At 41.0% G+C, this 23,228-nt stretch overlaps 1 protein-coding gene across 1 annotated transcript in view; it reads left to right on the top strand.

Annotated features, from left to right (window-relative positions):
- Positions 1 to 23,228, top strand: part of SNX29 (sorting nexin 29) — a gene marked incomplete at its 5' end in the record, with an annotated part of 446,683 nt that overhangs the window by 358,592 nt on the left and 64,863 nt on the right. Inside the window, one exon of the mRNA XM_025206427.1 lies at positions 21,796 to 21,935. Within this exon, the coding sequence (XP_025062212.1) occupies positions 21,796 to 21,935 (140 nt within the window). The remainder of the gene's footprint in view (positions 1 to 21,795; positions 21,936 to 23,228) is intronic.

Here is a 23,228-nt window from a genome sequence, read left to right on the forward strand (position 1 = left end):
AATATGTGATTTTTAAACAGAGGAAATCAGGATCCCTGCTCAAAAGTTTTCCAGTTTATTTTGCTGATAGATGAATGTTGAGTGACTGTTGCATGGGTGCCTTTTTCAGTTAGTTACTTTTATAGAACTTTGGCATCAAATACTCCGTAAATTTGTAACATAATTTAATGTCAAAACCTTTTAAAACAGACAAAGCTATGCCACTTATTTCAACAGGAATTTCCTCTGTCCTTTTCATATTTCCAGATATTTTAATATCTCCATTAAGTTGATTCTCATAAATGCCATTTGATATATTATCATGATAATTATCCTCTCAGTAGTTTGTGTGTCTTATTATTTTGTCAAATAAGTTAGCATCATTCAGATAATATGTCTATTATAAAACTATATGTCCTGTTAGCACAATAATGTTAGTGTTACATTATATTTCTCTAACACTTCTAGTGCAGGAAGCTGTAAGAGTGCTTGATTCATTTTATATAGAGAGATCGTAGTATTTTCTGCTGGAAATACTGTAAAGCAGCTATTTCTAAGGATAGAAAAACAGCAGCCATTTTTACTAAGAAAAATGCAGAAAAAGTTAAAACTGTAGAAATTTTTTTCTAAGGAAAGAAATAGGGCTGCTTTAAACATTTAAATTTCTTTTTTTTCCCCTATAAGCTTTTCATCTACTCTGTTTACTCAAATATAAGACAACCATGATTATAAGATGACCCCCAATAATTAGATTCTGTATATGGAACATGTATTAACGTATTATAATTTTCCAGGTATAGAATCTAATTATTGAAGGTATATCCTGACTTTGTCCCCCTCCCACTTCTACAGCAGGGAAAATAAATCTGGGGTTCAGGTGGCCCCTTTGCCCTCTGCCTTCCCCCCCCCACAGCTTCTTCCCCCGGCAGCCTCTTCCTGTGCCTCTTACTGTCAGACCCTGCTTTCCCTGAGCACATGGAGGTGAAGAGCCAATTTGAAAAGAACTAAAATATAGCAATTTGCATATAGTCCCCATAGACTTAGTTCATCCAGAACTGATGCAGTTTATCTTTTTTTGAAACTGCTGCAAGTTTTGGCACAGGTACTCCATAAAAACACTTTTAAGGAACACTTTTGTACCTACTTATATGTAGTACAAACTGTTCATGATATTAGTCCAAAGCCAAAAGAGCCCCACCAGTCAACAGTGTTTCAAGCCATAGTGACCTCATAGCTCAGCATGGCATGTGTACTAGAAATATCCACCACTCATGACTGGAACCAGGTGTTTTTTGTCATGGGTCCTGGGACCCTCTAAAATTTTATATGCAGATGAGCCATAGGCCTACCTGGTCCATCTCCCTCTCATGGAGAGCAGGGCTACACTAATCATATGCAACAAGAAGGATTCTGGATGAACTGTTTTGGGGCCTCACTTGGTCATGATAGCCAGACATGGCTTCTTCAGGCTGGCGAAGAAACAAGAATCATTGGAAATGAGAAAGAAAGGAACAGCTCAGCTGTGGGAGTGAAGAGGAAGTTGAAATATACTCAGTGTAGTGGCTCACCATGACTTGAAAAAGAGTTGGTGCTAAGTGGGACTTCACTCAATGAGCACTACCATATGTCTTATTTAGATGGGTTGTGCTAACCTAACATTGTGGTAGATTCCCCCTGGCATCTTGTCAGTTAAGATCACATGTAGTTGCTACACTGGTCTGATACCTGAACTGAAATGGATTTGGAATCATAGAAACATAGAACTGGAAGGAACCTGTAAGATCATCAAGTCCAGTCCCCTGCCATGGGCAGGAAGTTATTGGGCTCAGATGAGCTGACAGGGTGTCTGTTCAGTCTCATCTTGAACACCTCCAAGGAGGGTGACTGCACCACCTCTGCTGGGAGTGTGTTCCAGATTCCGGTGACCCTTACAGAGAAAAGGTTTTTCCTTATGTCTAGCCTGAATTTACTTTCTATTAGTTTATGCCCATTGGTCCTCATCCACCCTGGAGGTGCCCTCCTGAAGAGTTGTTTTCCTAGTCCTTGATGCTCCCCCCGATGTTCTTGTTGGTGGGCTATCAAGTCACCTCTCAGCCTTCTCTTACTCTGAGAAGGCTGAGAGATGACTTGATAGCATTTAAATAGCATTGTATAATGGAGGGTGCATCCCTGTCCAAACGTGGACAGGACTCCCTATGAGAGCCTTGTAATTAGCTTCCCACTGGCCAGCTTCCAGTAGGAGGATCTTGTCTACATGCCTACTTTATGGAAATGGGGAACTCCTTTGTGGCTTGCTCCTGCAGGCTTTGGCTGAGGGCAAGTGAGACTTGGGGGCATCCAAACCCCAAGCCTCTGGGCTTGGGCCTGCATGTAGGATGCCTGCCAATGGATTTAGAAGTATCTGAAGCCTCAGACTGAAAAGTTGGATGGAGGATACTAGCTGGTTGCAGCACCACATATGGTGTTTCAACAATTGAGTTTTGTTCGGTCAAAAGGGTTCGGAACTTCATAGTTGGTTTTCATTACTTAGCACATGCTTCTTTTAGCTGCAGTTCAAAGGTAGTGCATTTAATGAAGTCTACTTGTATGTGAATGTAGGATGAGGGGGGAAAAAACTCCTCATCTTTTATTTGAGTAAATATGGTACTTTCAATGCCTGTTTCCAAATACTTGTATGTTATCTTTCCTTGTGTTGCTGTTTGTAACAGGTCTAGTCACTTAACTATGGAAATGTATATTTTGAGTAGAGCAGGCATTTTGAGTTGATGCACGATGATTATGAGCTGCTGAGTGTTTAGTTATTCAGAAATGCATGGTCCTCCACTAATATTAAAAGTCCTGCCTACTTCCATCTCATGATACAGCAGTTACTAGAACAAGTGTCCACAGTTTGATTTTGTGTGTAGTCAAAGCATATTCCAGGTTTATAATTTGCTTGAAGGTGCGTGGTAACACAGTTGTAGCAACTGGATAGTTATTTTCTAATTAGTATTTCAGTCAAACTATAATTTGACATTGGCTCAACAGTCTAATGTCTAATTAGCTCCCATATGTGTCTCTGACTGTCAGTCGTGCTCTGAAGCTACTGCGTTGGTGCCATGCAGGTGAAAAGACAACTTTTGAATGTGATCATTCAGTTAAGACCGACTAACAAAAAGATGACTTGTTAGAAGACTGTAAAGCCAAATTAAAATCATCTGAGATTATTTCTGTATTGAGCTGACAGATTAATCTTTGCATAAAGCCAGTGTCACTTGTAGCTGAGGAAGGATGTGTTGCTGGTGTTCCTGTTAAGGTTAGACAGTTTTTCTATTAACTTTAATTTGAATTGGATTGGTTCCTGGGTTGATTTTTAGCATTAACAGTAAGAGGTTAAATGAGAAACAGTTAAAACATCAAAAGCAGTGTGTTTTATGCTGAATACAGTAGCATTGAACACTGAGTAGCTTGTTAAATGATAATTGTACTACATTAAATAGCTTGTGAAAAATATTTGGAACATTTAAGGATCTGTTCCATTAATAATTGAAAAACACCAGTGCTAACCATCTGTTAGGCAGTAATAATGTATATTAAAGACCAGTGATGGTCAGAAACAACTCAAGCTGCAAGTTAAAAATACTGTTCCTGTGATGAAAAACTGCAAAACAGGAACACGTAAAATATTTTGGCATGTTAAACCATGCAGTTGAGTTATAGTTTAACATTGTCTGCTAATACAGGTGTAGCTAGGAGTCTATCAAGATTTTTTATATATCCTTATTTTTAGTGGGTTGTAACTTGGCATTAATATTTAACTGTGGGCAGAAACTTGGCATGCAGCCTCAGTCAAAGAGAGTGTTTCATAAAATATTTTGGAAGACATTAATTTAATTTTTAAGCAATGGGGAGTGAAATATTTTCCCCAGGTGCATTTTTGTGCTTCTACAATCAAAAAACAATTTTTCTAGTTAAACTGAAATTTTTCAGGCTGTTAATTAGGAGTGTAGATTCTTGGCCTGTGTTTTAGGAAAATTATTTTAAAATGAGCTCTTTTTGAATGTTGCTAATAATCATGTGTAGTAACTTTATTTTAAGAAAAGTTTCATAAGACGTTTGATACAATTTTTTTAGATCAAAATTTACAGTTTTTGAATTATTATTTTACCTTGCATATGTTAGTTCCAAATGTGTCAGAGGCGGCTTAAAATGTATGGGAAGGTCTCCTTAATCGTTTTAATAGTCTAATTAGTTAGTCCTATAAGGCGAGGAGGCTTATTGATGGGTTAACTCTATAGGAACAATCACGTTCAGAATTCTGATTAGAGGCTAAGGTTGCCTTTGGACCTGCTTCCTTTCTTCTTCCTCTGCTCAGAATATGTTTCAGGGATTGAGGTTGTAGAGCTGCCTGTAAGCCAGAATAAGTTTGTCCCCCATGACTGCTTTGAGACGATCTTCCTTTTCCAGGATGTCCTGGAGGTCATTTATAATGCGTCTGAGGTGTTCAAGCTGCAGGCTGTAGGTGATGACCAGAGGGACTCTGTTGTCCTTGTTTTAATAGTCTAATTAGTTAGTCCTATAAGGCGAGGAGGCTTATTGAAGGGTTAACTCTATAGGAACAATCACGTTCAGAATTCTGATTAGAGGCTAAGGTTGCCTTTGGACCTGCTTCCTTTCTTCTTCCTCTGCTCAGAATATGTTTCAGGGATTGTGTGTTGTACCGGGCTGAGTAGATGGAGTGTTGAAGGTTGGGTAGATTTGCACTTTATAGACTAACTAAATTAGAACATAAACATAATATACAGTGTTTTTGTGTGCTGGAGCTCATGTAATTGGATGCAGTGAAAAGATATGCACAGAGCAGTGTATAGAATGGAGAGAGTAAACTGAATACAAAAGGTATTCAAGAAAGGGGAGGAGCAGTGCTGCAAAAGGCAAACAAGCAAAGAACCCATGGGAACAAAGGGGTCACAAAAACTAATCCAGGTAATGCGATAAGAATCCAGAGTCCCCGTGTAAACCATATTTCACACAATCCAGTGTGTGGATAATTTCTTGTTTCATAATTCTCTTTTCAAATTGACTTTGAATGATTTGCTGCCTAAGAACAGCTACCCTGAAGTCAGTGATAAAGTGTCCAGGGAGGTTAAAATATTCTGCCACAGGCCTTTGTGTGTTTCCGGAGCTGATGTCAGGTCAGTGTTTGCATTCTTACATGAAGGGATCGCTCTGTCTGTTCATTGTAGACAGCGGACTAGCCGTGTAAGTAGGTGATGGCATACATGAAAGAGTTGCAGTTGAATGAACCTTGAATGTTACAATCTGTGTATTTCAGCTCATTGATGATGTGGTCTGTATTGATGTTGCGCCCAGCAAGCATCTGGGTCTGTTGCAAAGCCTTGTGCCTTGGTGAGAATTAGGTAGGCTGTTGCTTGAGAGATGCTATTTGAGGTTGTAGAGCTGCCTGTAAGCCAGAATAAGTTTGTCCCCCATGACTGCTTTGAGACGATCTTCCTTTTCCAGGATGTCCTGGAGGTCATTTATAATGCGTCTGAGGTGTTCAAGCTGCAGGCTGTAGGTGATGACCAGAGGGACTCTGTTGTCCTTGTTCCAGGGTTGGTATTGTAGCAGTTGACACAAAGTCTGAGTCGGGCTTTGTTGATTTGAATGACTACAGTTTTTGAATTGTATTGTAACTGTAAGAATCCCTATTTCAGAGACTTAAGGTGGGCATTATAGTCAGTGAGATCAGAGCAGATACGGTTGTAATGCAGAGTCTGGGTTTAGGCAATGGATCTAATGGTGTGCTTAGGTGAAAGCTTGTGGTGTGACAGTAGCTGTGGCAGTCGTTTTCTGATGTAGCATGGTGGTGATGCACTGAAGTGTCTAGGAAATGAATTTTCTGGGTGGAGTTTTCCAGAGTTACCATATTTACTGAAATATAAGGTGACCCTATTTGTAAGACAACCCCTCCCTCCAGTAAATAGATTTTATATATAGAACATTTACACATTTGTTAAAATTTTCTAAGTATAGAATCTAATTATCAGAGGATTGTCTTGAATTTGTCCCCTTCCCACTGCTACATCAAGGAAAATAAATCTTTGGGGTCAGGTAGCCCCCTTGCCCTCTTCCTCCCTCCCAGTGTCTTCCTCCTGCAGCCTTTTCCCCTGTTCCTTACTGTTAGACCCTGCTCTTCCAGCACATGGAAGTGAGAAGCAAATTTGAAAACACTGACCTTGAAATTCAGCGTAGCTGTAGTAATTTGCATATAGTACCCATAGATTTAGTTTGTCCAGAATTGATATATGTTACCTTTTTAGAAACTGCTACAAGTTTTAGCCCAGGTACTTTATAAACACACGTTTAATGAGCACTTTGGCACCTACTTATATGTAGTACAATCTATATTGATCCAAAGCCATGATATTAATCCAAAGCCAAAAGGCTCATGATTTACCATCTAGTTCATTGGGCTGGGCCCCACCAGTCAATAGCATTTCAAGCCATAGTGTCCCCACAGATCAGCATGGCTCTATATGTGTGTGTAATCTAGGTACCACCCCTCTCCCTGACAAAGGATCCATGCGCTAATTAGACCCCCATTCATGACTGGATTCGAGTGTTCTTGTTATGAGTCCTGGGATGCTCAAAACATTTACACACAGATGAGGCACAGGGTAACCTGGTCCGGTTTCATCTCATGGAGGATGCAACCACACTAATCTTATGTGACAGATGAGAGAGATTCTAGGTCAGGGGTAGGCAGCGTTTTCTGGCCAGAGAGCCGAAAAACCCCACAATGCCTACCTTGGAAGGTGCCGGAGTGCTGGCATGCCAGAAAAACAAAATGAGGGCAGGGGGTACATAGCAGGATGCCCTGCTTGTGCCCCTTGCTCCCCACCCAAAGCCATTTCCCCCACCCCTTGACCCCACCTAAAGGCCATGCCCCTCAGCCCTGCTGCCCCTTGCCTCCCACTCAAAACCCCTGCCCCCCAGCCCAGGCTCTGTGGCTGTCAGCAGCTATCCATAACCTGGGCCAGCTGCAAACATCTGCTGCCTCTCCACCCTGGCCCTGGCCCCAGCCCAAGCTGCCTCCCAGACCCCGCCCCAGGCTCTGGGGAGGCAGCGCATACTGGCAGTGCTCCCCACTATGCTACCCTTGTCACCACTTCTGCAGAGCAGCGTTAGAACCCGGTGTGGCAGGGCACAGCAGGGGCCACAGAAAGCTGCCTGCTCTGAGCTCCCTGCCACCCTGTCACACTTCCCCTGTGTGCACGGGAGCAGCATGGGCAGCAGCGCAGGGCTTTGCCCCTTGCTGCTGCCCCTGCCTGCAGAGGAAGTGTGGCAGGGCAGCAGGGAGCTGGGAGCAGGCAGCTTTCTGCACCCCCCCAGTGTGCCCTGCTGCCCTGGATTCCAATGCTGTTTTGCAGAAGCGGCAAGGGCAGCACAGTGGGGAGCGTTGCCGGTATGTGCAGCCTCCCCAGAGCCGGGGCTGGGGCTGGGGCTGGGAGGCAGCTGGGGAGGAGAGGCAGCAGATGATTGCAGCTGGCCTAGGTTCTGGGTAGCTGCTCATAGCCATGGAGCCCGGGCTGCTCCCAGCATGGCTTGCATCGTCCCAGCTGCCTGCTGGGAGCAGCTGGGGCTCCCAGCTGGCAGCAGCTACCCAGAGCTGGGTCCGGGTGCAGCCAGGAGGCTGCAAAGAGCTGCTGCTTCTCCAGCCCCAACGCGTGCCGAGGAAAATGGCTTCATGTGCCATGCTCGGCATGCATGCTGGGAGTTGCCAACCCCTGTTCTGGGTGAACTGATGGGGGCCCCATTTGCTGATGTTTGCCAGCCATTTATCACTGGTGAAGAAACAGGAATCATTGTAAATGGTAAAGAAAGGCAAAGCTTAGGTGTGGAAAGTAAAAATGTCTGTAATAAGAGGGAGTCTGTAATATAGTGGCTCACCATGACATCAAAAACAGTCAGCGCTGAGGAGGGCTGCACTTAATGGACACTACTAATTTGTTCAGATGGGCTGCAGTACCCTAACCTTGGGGTAGGTTCCATCAGTGTTTGCCCAATACGGGCCACATATTTTATAGTCATGTTCAGTGTTGTCTACATTTAAGCTCCTTTTTAATTAGTTTCCATTACTGACCACATGCTGCTTTTAGTCACAGGTCAAAGATAGACAGTGCGTTTAATGAGGTTTCTTTGTATGTGAATGTAAGATGAGGAGCCTTCCCCGCCCCCCCCATGCTGATTGAAGAAAAAACTCATCTTGTATTCAAATAAGTATGGTAGTTTGATGGTGGGGTGGAAGTTGTTAAAGTCCCGGTGAAATGTTTCTAGATTCCTTCCCATGTTTCTGTACAGTGAAGATGTCACTGATGTATCTTAGGTATATCAGGGGATGAAAGAGCATCTGTGGCTGAAACAAGCTTCAAGGTCTCATAAATATGTTGGCGTATCGGGGGCTGGCTTGTGCCCACAGCAGTGCCATTTGTCTGTAGGTATAGAGAATCCCCAAACTTGAGGAAATGTATGAGGAAATTTGTAGAATAAGAAATCATCTGCAGACTGGATTGTGTTTATGGGTTCCTTGCTTGCTTGCCTCTTGCAGCACTGCCTCCTCCCTTCCTTTTGTATTCAAAGCACTTTCTCCATTCTGTACACTGTTGTTTGCACATCCTTTCCCAGCACCTGACAAAGTGAGCTCCAGCTCATGAAAGCTTTATATCTTTCACGTTAGTTTACCATTAGTAAATCTACCCTGCCTTCTGCTTGACTTTAATGCAGCTAACTACGTCTTTCTGAAGATGGAGTGGTACCACTGAGTACTTTGGAAAAAGCCAGTAAAAAAACCCAAATTGGTTGTAGCAATTAGTGGGACCATAGGCATAAGCATTCCTGGGCATACTTTACTTCTTTTTAATGTAATACTACCTGATAAAGGTGCACATACTGATATGTCTGTTTGATTGCAAGCCACATCACTAAAATGGTATATTTTAATGTTTAATTAATATAATACTAATTAAAATATACCATCTTGGTGTGATGTGGCTTGAATCACAAGTAGAGCACTAGTAGTTTTTCAAAACATTCTTGCTTTCTTTCCAGTATAATGGGCTAGCTGGCAGTGACTTAGCCCAGGGGTTTTGAAAGGGCAAAAGATGACTGGAGGACTTGGGATTCCCTTTCCTCACCAATCTGGTAATGATTTGGCCCAGGGGTTTTGAAGGGGTAAAACATGATTGGAGGACTTGGGATTCCCTTTACTCACCAATCAGGCCCCAGAGACTCACCCTCCGTGTCTCCCCTGATTGGCCCCTTGGGTCACCTGGAAGGGGATAAAAGGGGCAGTGCGGCTGACTCAGGAGAGACCAGTGAGGTACCACGAGGAAGCAGCTTCGAAGAGCTGGCAAGAGCTGGGCCAGTGGGGTGGGAGCAGTTGCCCCAGAAGAACCTGAAGGAGTGGGACCTGCAGGCAGCAGTTGGACCCTCAGCAGCGCGGTGTGCGGCCAGCAGGAGAGGCTCCCCGCTGGGCTCCAGGATTGCCTACGAGAGGCTGCGGCCAGCAGAAGAGGCTCCCCAGCTCCAGCAAGACTCTGAGCAGTGACCTGGGAGGTTCCCAGCTCTGCTTCCAGCTCCTCCAATAAGAGGCCAGGCAGGTCAACATGAGGCCAGGGCTCCAGGAAGGTCAAGACCCCTGGCACCTTGGAGCAGTGCCAGCCCTGGTGGTTGTGTGGTAGAGTTTCTGCCTACCCTATGGAAGAGATGAGTTCAAGTCCCTGCTGGGGTGACTTGGGGTGAGTGAAGTAACAGGGAGAAATCTTTGTTGCAGTGGAAAAGGGTCATTGTATTTTCCCTCTTTCCCCCACTCCAGGTACCTAGGCCCTATATTCCTTGTTATTTGATATTTTGTATTTTGTGCCTTTTATATTTCACCAACCAGTATTGTTTGTTCTGCTGTTTGTGTTTTATATTTGGTTAACCCTGTCTTTTGTCAATGGTTGTAAGTGTCTAACCTTTGTTGAATCCTGCCCCCTTGGGGCATTGTAGTGTCCCCTATACCCCCTGGTTTATGCCTTTTATGTTCCCATTACTGTTCTCTCATTAAAAGGATATGGCTAAGGCCCCATTGGTGGTCTGGCTCTGCTCTGTAGGGGGAGGAGAGTCCCTACACCTCCCACAGTGCTTATGCACCTGCTCTGATCCCTTCAATTGGAGAGGGGGTACCTTTTGGAGTACTGCCCAGGTTATACCAGTGTATTAAGAAAAACAGAATATAGTTTAGTCACTGAATTTTACTACATGAGTCTGACTTTAAAAGAAAAAAAATAAGTGTAACCTGTACAGAAACCATATTTTGGCAAAACTGTATATATTTAAATATATGAGATTTTTTGCAGAATAGTAATATAAGAAAAAGTAATTAAAGAAGAGGTGAAGTCATATTTAGAAAGGGGTAAGTTAATTATTGGATGCCACTGCCTGAAATTTGCCCCATAAACAAGTTATCAAAGTTCATGCAGTTTTGTGTGGCTTTCCTTCTCTGCATATGAGACCAAAGAGCACTAAAATGAATGGTGTTATTCTAGAGAGGAATTTGTTTCCAGGAATACACTTGACATTGTATTTTCACCATATATTAGAGAGAATGCATAATATTCTGTTGAAATTTATACTGTTTTACATGATTGTGTAACGTATCCTAATCCCAGATTTCATGGATATTTTAAGAAGAGTGTTATAGAAGTGAAGCTGCCTTTCTGGGTAAAGACATTTGTTACAATGATTTTTAGAGAAAAAATATATAGGCCCTCATCTTTATTTTAAATTATGTAACAGTCATTCCTGAATAATACTATTTGCATGAGCTTGTGGTAAAGCTTAGGGAGGGAAGTGGGGGGAAGGATGGGGGATGGGGGTTCTTTTTGGGTTTTTTTGGTGCGTTCAGCTAAAACTCGGATCAAAAATATTACCTCCTCCACTAATTTGCTGGTAGAGGGCTCTTGAGTGGATGGCAGTAAGTACAGCAGATCATAGGGAAAAGTATGAGAGAGCATCTTACTGAACGGGGGCCACAGTGGTCCTTCTTAGCCCTCCTGCCTCCCCACCCCTTCCTGGCTATTCCTGAAGTCCTTGACCTCTCCACTGATGTACAGTTAAGAAATAGTAGGATCTTATATAAAGCCTTTTCAGGTGTTTATTGTAGGTGTTCCCATGAGGGATTAGTCAGGGATCTCAAGTTTCTGAAAGAGAGCAAAAAGCAAATGAAATGCTGACCTTTGCAATTAGCAGCAAATCTCCAAAGTGTGAGAATCAGGAGACGAGATCAGATTCAAATTTTTTTTCAATTGTTGAGAAAAATGTTTACCAGCGCTCCTGGTTAGTAACCCTGAAATACCAGAAATTGTGCACCTTGTGCAAGATACCAGAGACTTATAAATCTTGCTTTTGCCTTAATTTCTTGATCTGGATTATTTTCTCTGTGCAAGCTCTCTTCTTTGGATGATTTCATGACTGTCTAGCATGTCTTGTGGGACTCTCCCTCTTGTCCAAATAGGGTATTTGTAGGGCTACTACATACTATTCTAACAAGTTCTTTCCACTTAACCTGTTTAAATGCCCCAAACTCTGGGATTAATACTGAAGGAGTTTCAGCCAAGTCTATTTTGAAACATTCTCTAAAGTCATCAACATGGAGAGTAGTGACCAATTATACTCTCAGTAACACTGGTAAATCCGAAGTACAGTAATTTCCTAAAGTGTAAGAAGATATTTAGGATTTATCTTTGTGCAACTAAGAAGAGTATTTTGTCCCTTATCTTTAGTCTGCAAATATAAAAAATATTGTTGAGTAATTAGAACATTGAAGAAATACTACCTGTTGCAGGTAATGTGGTCCCCTGAAAAGAATATGGCATTAATCTTTTTAGTCACCTATTTATAATTTTAGATTCTGAAGCAACTGGCAAGCTCTGGGACAGTTACTGCCTTGACCTTATTCTGCACCAGTTATTTCACATAATATTAGAAATTCCAACATCTTAATCCTCATTCCTCCGATGAGACTCTTGTCATCACTGGTACTGAGAAGCAACTACTGCGTCATAAAATAATTTCTGAAAGCAGGCAACCTGCTGTTAGGTAATAAACCTATTGCACAAATAAAAACAAAACAAAAAAAAAGCACAGCTGAAATATTTTGACCTTGATTTACAGTATTTTTTTGTGAGGACGGTGCGTCATAGTACAACTTGTTCATTGTAGTGTTTGTAAAAGCAATCTCATTCATAACCTATTTGCAAAATGTTCTGAACTGTTTTGAGGGAGGGAGTTGCTAAAGTTGCAAGTTAAACACAAATTCTGGGACTTGATGCATTTTATTACAGCAAAAAAGTCTGTAACAAACACTTTTAACAGCAAAGCTGCCTTTTGCAAACTTGTCCTGCAACCTGTTTCAATTTAAGAATCCCTTTATGAAATTATTACCTGCAATAAGCAAGTTTCCTTGTTTTGACATATGGAATGGAAAGCAGAATTCAGTATTCTGCTCTTGTGGTAATAATTACCTAGCAATGTATTCCTGGTTGTGAAAGAAAATGAGTTTTTAAAATAGCTGTTCTTTGTGTATAAATGAAATGAGAAAAAAAAACTTAATTTTGTATAAGAACAAATCTTAATGAAATTATAAGTGTCTTATTTGAAAATATTATTGCAGTAAAATTATAAGTTAAGAAAAATACCATCAGGTTTGGTATTTTATAAATATTTATGGGTGTCTGAAAATATCAAAGATTGAAATGATGATAAAAAAATACATGGGGTGATATCCTGTCTCAATAGCCTTCATCAGGGCCAGGGTTTCACCCATGATTTTTGATTTACAACTTTGTAAGGCATTATTCATAGAACACATGCAATAGGGCATTAGTTTCTTTACCTTACCCTACTAATTTGTCTTTACCCTGCTCTGGTATGTCTATGAACTGCTCTTTGATTACCCCTAAAACTACTGTCTTAACAATACAATTCCTAGTGACTCTATTAAAAACCATACTTTATGGTTGTGATTTCGAGACATGCTCATTATATGGATAGGACCTCTAACTCACTTCACATGTGCCCCCAACTGCTACCACCTGACCATGATTGTGCAACATAACCAGTGTGAACTCGTTGAACAAAATGTAAAAGGCATGATATCTTACATTCAGGCATGATACTGGAATCCTAAATATTTTGGATATCTCCATAACTAAGGGGGTGACTAGCTTTGTACAATGCATCCAGGTGTGACTGTCCTCAGCTTAACCCAGTTTCTGTATATTCAGTACTCTCATGCATACTACTTTTGCCAGAGAGACCTTTTTAACCCAGAAAGTGATAGGATAAGTCTGTATACATTTGTTGAAACATGGCAAACATTGGTTTTACCAAAGACCAGCAACTAAGTATTAGTAGAAACAATGTGTGCGCTAATTTTTTTTTGGTGGGGGTGGGGGGATTGTCAATGTTAGGATACCATGGGAGAGAGCCAGGGCTCTTTTTTTAAAATCTTGGTAAAGCTTATAAGGTAAAATTTTAAGAAATTGATCCAATCAGCATGAAAAATCACCCAACCAATCTTTTAATTCTAGTTCTATAAAAAATAATGAGGATAAAAACTTAAAGACCCTTCTACTGTTTTCATTATTTGGAAGGGAAATAATTAAAAGCTATGTTAAACTAAAAAAAAAAAAATTAGAAAGCATGGGAAAGCAAATTCCCATACTGTTGGGTTACCCAATAGTAGCATTAGATCTGCTTCTATCCCTCATTTGGGTACTCTCCATGTTGAAAATATATATGCTTATGACAAATATCACAGATACTTGATATGCTAAATAAACATCAAGTTTAGTAGTTTTTGTAAGGTCAGATTGTGATCCTCTTACCTGCATTAATAATTACACACGAGGCAGCTGCTTGTGTAAATTTAGTTTCCTGGCCTTGCAGGTATATTTAAATATTTATTTCCATTACGTTATTGATATTTATTTACAGCTTTAATTTCAGTTTATTAAAGATATAAGAATTCTAGTATTTTCTTCCCCAGTAAAACATTTTTGTGCATATACTTTTAATGTTTATTACACTGATCTAGATAAAGCTGTTTTGCTCAGTTTTTTCCTCCTAGTTAAATTAACTTTCTAACAAAGACATATTAAAAAAGACCCCTACTTGGTAATGTTTGTAAGACCATTAAATAGGCATATAATGAGTAACTATTCATTACACACTGATGTCTCCTTTGAGAGTTTTTAAAATGACAATAAAAGGAAGTTCTTTCTGCATTTTTACCAATTAGTAATTATGTATTGGTCTCTCAAGGACAAAAAAAAGCACTAATTTATTGCTGCTTCGAACTCAGACTATAAAGTTTGCAATAAAAGTAAGTTCTCGGAAGTCCACAGACAAAATGTAAGCTGCAGTATAGATGAATTGCATTACCAAATGTGCCATGTCTCTGACATTCAGGTTGAAATTCACCCTATGAATAAAGCTTATTCATCACTTAATTCTTATTAAAGTCCACAAAATTGACACATTTATAACTTTTTTGTTGACCTTTCTTTTTTTTATTCAGCAGATAAATTCACTTTCTCTTGAGTGTATTTAACAACTCTTACAGTGGCAGGATATTGACAGTGTCCTCTTCTCCCTTTTTCACCTGTGGCAGGTTAGAGTGTTCTTAGTATCTTTGTTTAGTTTTAGGAATAGGTTAGGCAAGCATTTGTATAGAATGTTTTGGATAGGGATGTTCCTACTTTGAGAGGACACTGGGCTAGATGACTTTCTGAGGTCCCATCTAGCCTTACTTTTCTAAGATTCTATGGTAGGAGTCAGATGGAAGTCGCTTGTCCATAGATTTCACTTATTATTAAGTAAAGTAATTGGATTTGGGAAGAAATACAGAATTCTCTCTTTAAAATTATATTTAAAAGTTGCATAATAAAGTAAAACCTTGCTGAAAGTAAAAACTGCCTTTAGATTTCACAGTAAGGCAAGGTTATTGTGCCAAAGGTTTATACAAGCATTCAAGGAAAGGCAGCAATTAGTGTCATTATCTGGATGATGTATTCATGACTTTCCTGGCCTGTTTAGATTTTGGGTATTATTGTTATGTTATTACTTTGCCTTTTCTTATTTACTAAAAGAAATACATGAGACTACATTTCAGTTTTTTGTCACTTTTGTTGTATTTTATCAATATTATAATGTTTTTTCTTCAAAATACTATATGGTTTTCTTAATTCAAAACTGTTTATCCATTTTCAGTCCCCAAATAAAATAAGAAGTTATGAAATAAATCCTATTGAATGGTCTTGACAGTTTGCCCTTCAAGAGAGAACTAACTTGGATTATTTTATATCAACTTTGAATGCATGTTTTTATTATTATAAGAAAGCAGTAGTAGAAAAACAGTGAAATCAGAAGCTGTTAGATTTAATTAAGTGACTTCAGGGCTAGGGACAGATATTCAAAAAGCCTAATCCTGAATTAATTCAATCTTTGCAGGTTAGTCTAACCTGGCTAGGGTGAACCGGTTTATAACCACACAGACATCCCCAAAATGCAGGCACCTGCCTGCAGTGGCTCAGGCTAGAAGTCAGGGGGCACTAGACCAGCCCTCCCTTCCCTTCAATAGTGCTGAGCTGAGGGGGGCTGTGGCCAGGCCCCAGCAGGACACTTTGATTAGGGAGGAGTTCTGCCCCCCCACCACACCCTTGATAGCAGTATTTATCAGCTCTGTCAGCATTTAACACCCCATCAGAGAACAAAGCCTCTCGCATTAGTTCTTAAACAGCTTTTTCCAAGGAAGGAATGAAGGGACATTACCAGCTACCTGTTGATTAGCTCCAAAAAGCCCTAAGTGGACACTGTCCTGTCTGCCTTACACAGACACCTCTTAGCATTGGCTAGCATACCACATGCTGTCTACGGTCCATGGTTTGGGAGAGAGGAGGGAGGGATCCCTGTTTGAACAGTGAGCAGAGATGGGGGCGGGGAGCAGGGGAAGCCAGGTAGATGCTGCTGTGCCTGTAAGTCTCTGTTGGAGGTCCAGCCAGGGAGCAGAGGAGAAGGGCCAGCCCAGCTCTCTGGATCAGAGAGCCCAGCCCAGTCTAGAGAGCATGCCGGGATGCTGGGGGACTCTGGTTTAACTTAAACCAGGAAGGGGTCTGGGACAGACATTGCATAAACCGGTTTGAGCCAAATCAGTTAAGTCTGATACTACATGCTCCCAGGTTTATCTCAGACTGGTTTCAGCCATTTTCAAACTGGTTTATGTGCACTAAATGTCTGTTCTGTTACAGGTTTAAACCAGTTTCTGATCACTTAAACTGGTTTGTGTATAATGTCTCTCCCTAGCCCTGGAGAAGTTTTGTAGATTTTTCTAACTGGGCTGTTTCAGATTTGTTGTTCCTAATGCATGTGATTAGGGACCACAGGAACTAAAACAGGAGAGTTTCAAATAGGCTATGCCCAACTGGTGTCTGCACAGTTACAGTGCTGTGCTTAGCTGGATGACTGCTTTCATACAAAGAAAAATGTAGGGCATTTAAAGGCCATTTATGAGAAGTGTGATCCATCAAGGGCAAGTTACCGTAACTTTACAGACTTTGATTGAAATTTTATTGAAGGCAGGGTAGATTTGCACCTTACAGAGTAACCAAAGTAGATGTATTGCACAACCTTTCATGAAATTTTGTTAAGTCAGAATGAAAAGTGACTGTGTGCAAACACATTGAGATGCAAATCATTTTAAAAAATGTATTATGACTAGAGGCAAGATGCCAAAATAATATTAAAATTGCTTTAAAACGTCTGAAGTTTTTCAGATTATCCTTGCAGCATATTACATATATTGAAGTAATTAAACAGGTTATTTTATTTTTAATAAACAGTGCCGTAAGTAATTTCATAAACAGAAGATGTTTTGTGTGCCACAACCTTTTTGTAAAACCATTGGCTATATGACAGTATTTTTCATGCTTTTCATTTGGTGCTCTAAGGAATTTTAATTTCTGGGTCAATACAGATTTTGTCTACAGAAAACAGAGGTAGAGGCCATGTAGTTAATTGATTAACTTCTCTTCTGCTGGGTGGCCCAGCTGCATTGAAGAAATGTGGATTCAGTTACCACAATTTAAAAAATGAACAGACAGCCCTCCCCCACCTTTTCAGTCATAAAACTAGTAGTCTTCCACTATAAATAGAAATAAAAGCTACCAATAGGCTGTGGCATCTGCCTTTAGAGCTAGGAGAGCCATTTACAGCAGGAGAAGACTGAAGGAGGGAAATACAGGAGTAGGTGACTAGACAGTATCCGGGGAGCAGAGCAGAGTGGATCAGTGAGATGATAGAGAAGAAACAGGTAAGAGGAAAGGACTTACAGAAACAGAAGTGTAACTTCAGTGGGGTGCTTTGGGGAAGCTGCACTATGTAGGGCAGCAGTGACTTCCAGCTACTGCCATGATTCTGGCATGATTGTACAGCAGCAGCAGTTTTTTTCTGCCTCCTACCCCCAAATCAGCATTCAGGGCAGCTGCCCAGGTCACCCCACCCTACTGTTACTGTAGAGAAGGGGTCAGCAGAGAAAGCTGTACAGGGGAGCAGAAGGGAAAAAGCAGTAAAGCAGGTGGACAGTGAGATGAAGAACAAGAGCAGAGATCATGCAATTAACTTTATTCAAAAAGGGCAGAACTGTTATCGCATAAAAGATAGCTAAATGTGAATTCCCAATAGTACTTTGTTATATAAAGCAATTTCAGTACTCGTCACAGAGGTGTTATCGAATTAAGAGGTTCTCCCTGATTACAAATGGAAATGAAAGCAGCCCAAGAGGTAATCTCACTGCTAAAATATGGTTCATGCTATGAAAAGTTTGGGAATCCCTGTTCTGCAGCATCTGAATAGAAGAAGGGGGGCAAAATTTTAATTAAAAGTAAAGTTAATATTGTATATCATTAGAGCTGGGTGTACTTTAGCATCTTGCAGGGGCAGTTTAACAGCTCAGTAGGTGCTATATTAAATCTCTGCAGATTTACTGTTCACTGAATCAGTTTAGAAAATGGGTCAGTACTAACCAGGCAAATGGGAAATATAAAACTTACATCGGTGATGTTAAAGTTTAAATAGGGAAAACAAAATCAAGTGTTAGTTAAACATTGGAATACATAAATAAATTTCCTTTATTGAAAATACTCCCTACATCCTAAATATTGTGTATCTATGTATATTGGACTTCCTACTTCTAGTAGTTCTTAGCAGCTTGTCTAGAACTCTGTTCAGCACACTTGTTTAGCCTTTAGCAGTTCAGTAGAGTATGGAGCAAGCTGTTTCTTTCTCTTTTTGGTCTGAGTAGTCAGACTGATTAGAGAGCGGATTGCACCAAGCAGGAGTAGTACAAAATTAATTTAAGATATTTATCTTTACAGATTTTTTAAGTTAACCTAATGAAAGGTGAATGACCATAGATGTATTTACCCAAAATTCTGCTGTTTGTAGTCATGGCTAATTCAGCAATACCAGCGTTTAATGAATGGTGTCTTTAGTGGAACATAATTATCATTTAAAATCTATACAGCTCAAATTTTTTTTCTATGCATACCTAGCCACCTTAATATATTATGGTCAATATTTAAAACTAAAACATGGAATATAAAAAAGGGAGACAAGAAATTTTAAGGAAAGCATAGCAGTGAGAGCCCTACAAGGTATAGCAAGGATTGGGCCCCCAGGGTGACTGTGATGCCGTAGTGGCTGCACGACTCCTGCTGTGCTCTGGCTCCCTGGGTCCCCTCCCTTTTCTTTCCCTGCCATGTCTCAATGTAATTAGTTGATATGTAATAAGGGAGACAGTCAGCAGGATCCTTTCAGATGCTGCTGGTCCCAATCCCCCTCCTTGAGGCCCCTTGGCCTGTCTGTGCTCCCAGGCACCAGTTGCCTCAAAGGGCTATTCATGACCTCCTGCCGCCCCCACAGTCATGCGCATGCCTCGCAGCTGTTAACAGTTAATCACAGTCAGGTCTGGCCTCTCCAGGGCTCTCTGTCATTGGGATTTCAGCCCACCTGGCCTCCACCCCTTTTCTCTCGTTGGCCCCGTAGCCTCAGCTCACTGTGCTTGACCTGGCTTCTGGGTTCCACCCACGTCTTGCCTTCTTAGGCCCTGGGCACCCTGGCCCTGTCTGGCTTCCTTCCAGGCTAGGCTTCAGCCACACCCACACACAGTGGTTTCCTTTTAGGGCCCAACATCTAAGTTCCAGGACAGTTTGCAACTGCTTCTTCTGCTGCCTTACCAGGGCTCTGCCCTATTGTCCTATTGCAGAGCTAGTAGCCCAGCAATAGACACTGTTAGTCCCTGGCTGCCTATTCCCCTGCACCCAGTCAATAAATGCACTCTAGTCCCTTCCAACCAAAGGATATTTCTGCTACTGCCTCTGCCTTCAAGTAACAGGAGCCTCTGGGTTCCTGTTACACAAGGATGAAGGATAACCTTGGGCTAGAGACAAAAATTACACTTAGACCAGTATAAGTGATCGGAAACTGGTTGAAAGCTGTAACACAACAAAAGTTCAGTACACATAAACCACTTTCAAAATGGCCAAAAACTGGTTTAAGATTAAATCTGAATGAATGTATTATGAAACTTAGCTGATTTAGGTTAAATTGGTTTGATGAACTTCTGTCCCAGATCCCCTCCAGATTCAAGTTAACTCTCAGTCTCCCAGCATCTCAAGATACTTTGCACCTCCCCTGCAAACCTCTCCTTGTAGCGTGGGCAGTCTAGCCGTGGCCCTAGCTACCTGCTCCAGCTGAGCAGGGAGGTGTGCTCTAGCACCCCTTGGTTTCTGGCTGGAAACTCGCTTATCCGTTCAATCTATGCAGCTTAGAGTAACCTGCAAAGATTGAATCAATTCAGCCTCAGGCTTTTTGGCGATCTGTACTTAGCCCTGATGTTCCTGATCCTGTTAGTTAGATGTTCAGTTTCTGCTGGGAGAATTGCTATAATCCTGGTAGAAACCAAAAATGTAAAAATGTTCATATTCTCTCCCAAACAAAAAATGGCAGTTCTAGGAGAAAATAAACTGACTTCAACCAGGGAGGAGTCAGTGTCCCAAGAGAATTTCTCCTGGAAGGATGAACTTTTGTACAGTTTACCCCAACTTAAATCTTCCTGGGGACTTAGAGCCTCAGGGAAAGGCTCTCATGCCTTTCAGAGACCAGGATCCCCCCAGTCTGGGGAAGGCATGGAGGGCAGCTGCTTCAGCCCCTTCCATAGTCTGGAAGAGGAGCAGAGAAGTAGCTGCCTGATCCTTTCCATCAGGACCTAACATATCTAGTTCTCTGGTATTAGAAGTAGGTGGGGGGGCTTTGCCGTGCCACTTCTTCCACTCAGCTCTGGGCAACATGAATATTTAGATTAGTCCTTGAGGAATATCTTCTAGTATTTCTCCTTTTTATTTTCAGTATACCCAGACCCTCCAACTTACCCCTGCCCTGACAATTTTTTATGTGATGCTGGATGAAGCCTAAGAGTTTTATAACACTCGTTCTTAATCAGAAGATGCTCCTTTTAAGAGAGATGCTAGGAGCAGCTTGTTTATAACTGATGAAAGAAGCAAGCCTCAAAGTGAAATCCTGGGCAATGCAGCACAGTTACTTTTTAATGAAAGGAAATAGTTTGGGAACATTTTAAATGTATTTAGCAAGAAACTGGAACTTGTACGTTTCCAAGGCATTTTTCTCAAATAGATTAATAACATGGGCTGATTAGACACATTTTACCCAGAATAGGGATGCTAGTCTTCTTTTGAGAGCTATAATTGTCTAATAATGGTGTGAAGCTTTGTGCATGAAGAGCGTATCCTGACATTTAAACCAGGTGAGCAGAATGCCTGAGTTTCCGAGATATAGCTTGTTGGCTGTAGCACAAAACAATCAGAGTCTGATTTCTCTGTGAGCCATTACAGTCTTACTCTAGTGCAGTGACAGATTGTATTATAGCTTACTATAATTGTACCCCCTGCAGAAGCAAAAGTATGCTGGTTGTGAAGTTACAGAGTACTAGAAGCCATACCCATTGTTAGGATTTCAGTCTCTCTGTAGAAAGAGAAATGGTATACTTACTTCATTCACTGGTTCCAGCATTGTGTAAAACTGAGATCTAAAACACTATAAAAGCTTAAATAAAATGTTCTTTTGCAGAGTTGAACGTCCTACCAGAGATACAGTTTATAGTATATAAAATATTAAATAAAAAACTCCTTAGTAATATGTTGTACTAAGTCAAGTTGGCAAAATATAGGTCTCTTGAAGAGTGCACGTACCCAATCTATGAGAAGTATGTGGAGATGGGAGAAGGAATAAAGGGAAGGGGAGGAGTTAAGATTTCTGTAAGGAAGAAATACTGCCTCATTCCTAAATGATTTTAAAACTGCTGGCCCTAAAGGGGGCCTCATTAAGGCAGTAGTCCTTATAAAAAAAAAGGTCTTCCTAAGCCAGTGAAAAATACATTCAGTATATACAAGGACGTGTCAGTGAGGCACAGATAAACCTTACTGAGTCGGGGTTTTATCCGTTACTAACTTACATGACATTGAACAGTACTTGCTTCTGTCTGTATTGACTATAGAGTTGTTGTTGACAACCTGTGTATAGACGGATGTGTTAAGCACAGATCATCAGTCAAAATGTGTATCAATGGTGATTGTTGCTTGGCATTTTGGGATGGGGGAAGAAAAGCCTTTTTTTTTTTTTTTTTTTTTAACTGTTCAACTTTTTTTCTTTATGCAGGATGCAAAGTTTGTAGAGGAGCGGCGCAAACAACTACAGAATTATTTAAGAAATGTTATGAACAAAGTTATTCAAACTGTGCCAGAATTCACAGCCAGCCCCAAAAAAGAGACTCTTATTCAACTGATGCCCTTTTTTGTGTAAGTATCTATCAACTGAATATGCAGTATTCATATAAAATGTTAAGCTTTTTTCTTTGCAGTTTAATTTAAAATATAATGCCGGCATCTCTCAAATCTTTAAAACAGCATTTTATTATAAAAAGAAGCCCATTAAAAGTATAACTGCTTTTGACATGTTTAAAGAAATGGATTATATACATATACTCTATTTTTTCTTTCCACATTTAAATGGTTGATTTAAGCAAAAAGCATATTGGACAAGCATTTAAAAGCATCTAAAAAACCTAGCGCTAAAGACTCAGTGAAAGTCCCTATGGATTTGGTTTATTTTGTTTTATTCTTTCATTCTGTAGAATATACTGGCGAAAACAAATGGGATCTGGCTCATTTTGAAAATGAAATTTTGAACTTTGCAATCTGTATTGATGCAATTTTACCTATTACAGGAATAATGTTGCTGTGCCAGGTTCGGTGTATAGTTTTGTCAATGTGAAGATAGGATAAAACTGGACATAGTTCATTACAACCATGTAAAAAAAAAATCTCCTTAGCAATATGTCTTACTAAGGTAGTAAAATATAGCAATCTTGCTCAAAGCACCCCTCAGCAAATTTTCAGAATTTAGCAGAACCCCATTTAAAAAGCTAATAATACTGTCTGAATATTACAATATAAGCATTATCATATTAATTCATCTGTAATGAACTAATAGTATTATAATATAAGATGCAATATAATTATAATAAACATCCTTTCAGCTGCTTCCCTTGGCTCTGCCAGGCCCTGCACACGTTTGCTCCCAGCATAGCACCTGGACTCCCTACATATGGGTCCAGGTTACTGCTATTACTCTAGGCCAAGCCCCCCTGAACTCCAGCTCTGGAGACCCAAATGACAGGGACGAAGTGTTGCATATGAGTGGCATATGGGGGGTGCTGAGGGAGTTGGAAGGCTGGTAGGAGAAGTAACAGAACACAGAAGGTGAAGGCCAAGGACAGACACTCCCTCCCTGCTCCCAGTCTGTACCTGAGGGGGCAAGCACAGCCCCCACCACTGCAGCTGCTCCTCCAGGACTTGCATGCCAGGGTCCAGATCTCATGGTGAGTGTACAGGGAGCTGGGGGAGGAGACAGGCTGAAAAGCAGAGGTCTTCATTGGCCCACACACTTGTGGCAGAGCATGCTGCTCAGAGCAATGGTACACAGACAGGTGGAAGGGGGTAACTTTGGGTGCCCTTTGTCTGGGAGACCCTGAGTCGAGCAGGGGAGGATCAAATGGCACACTTACATCCTTGCACAGGGGCCAAGCACCA

This window comes from Alligator sinensis, unplaced genomic scaffold (genome assembly GCF_000455745.1).
Source record: "Alligator sinensis unplaced genomic scaffold, ASM45574v1 scaffold927_1, whole genome shotgun sequence".
NCBI classification, from domain to species: Eukaryota; Metazoa; Chordata; order Crocodylia; family Alligatoridae; genus Alligator; species Alligator sinensis.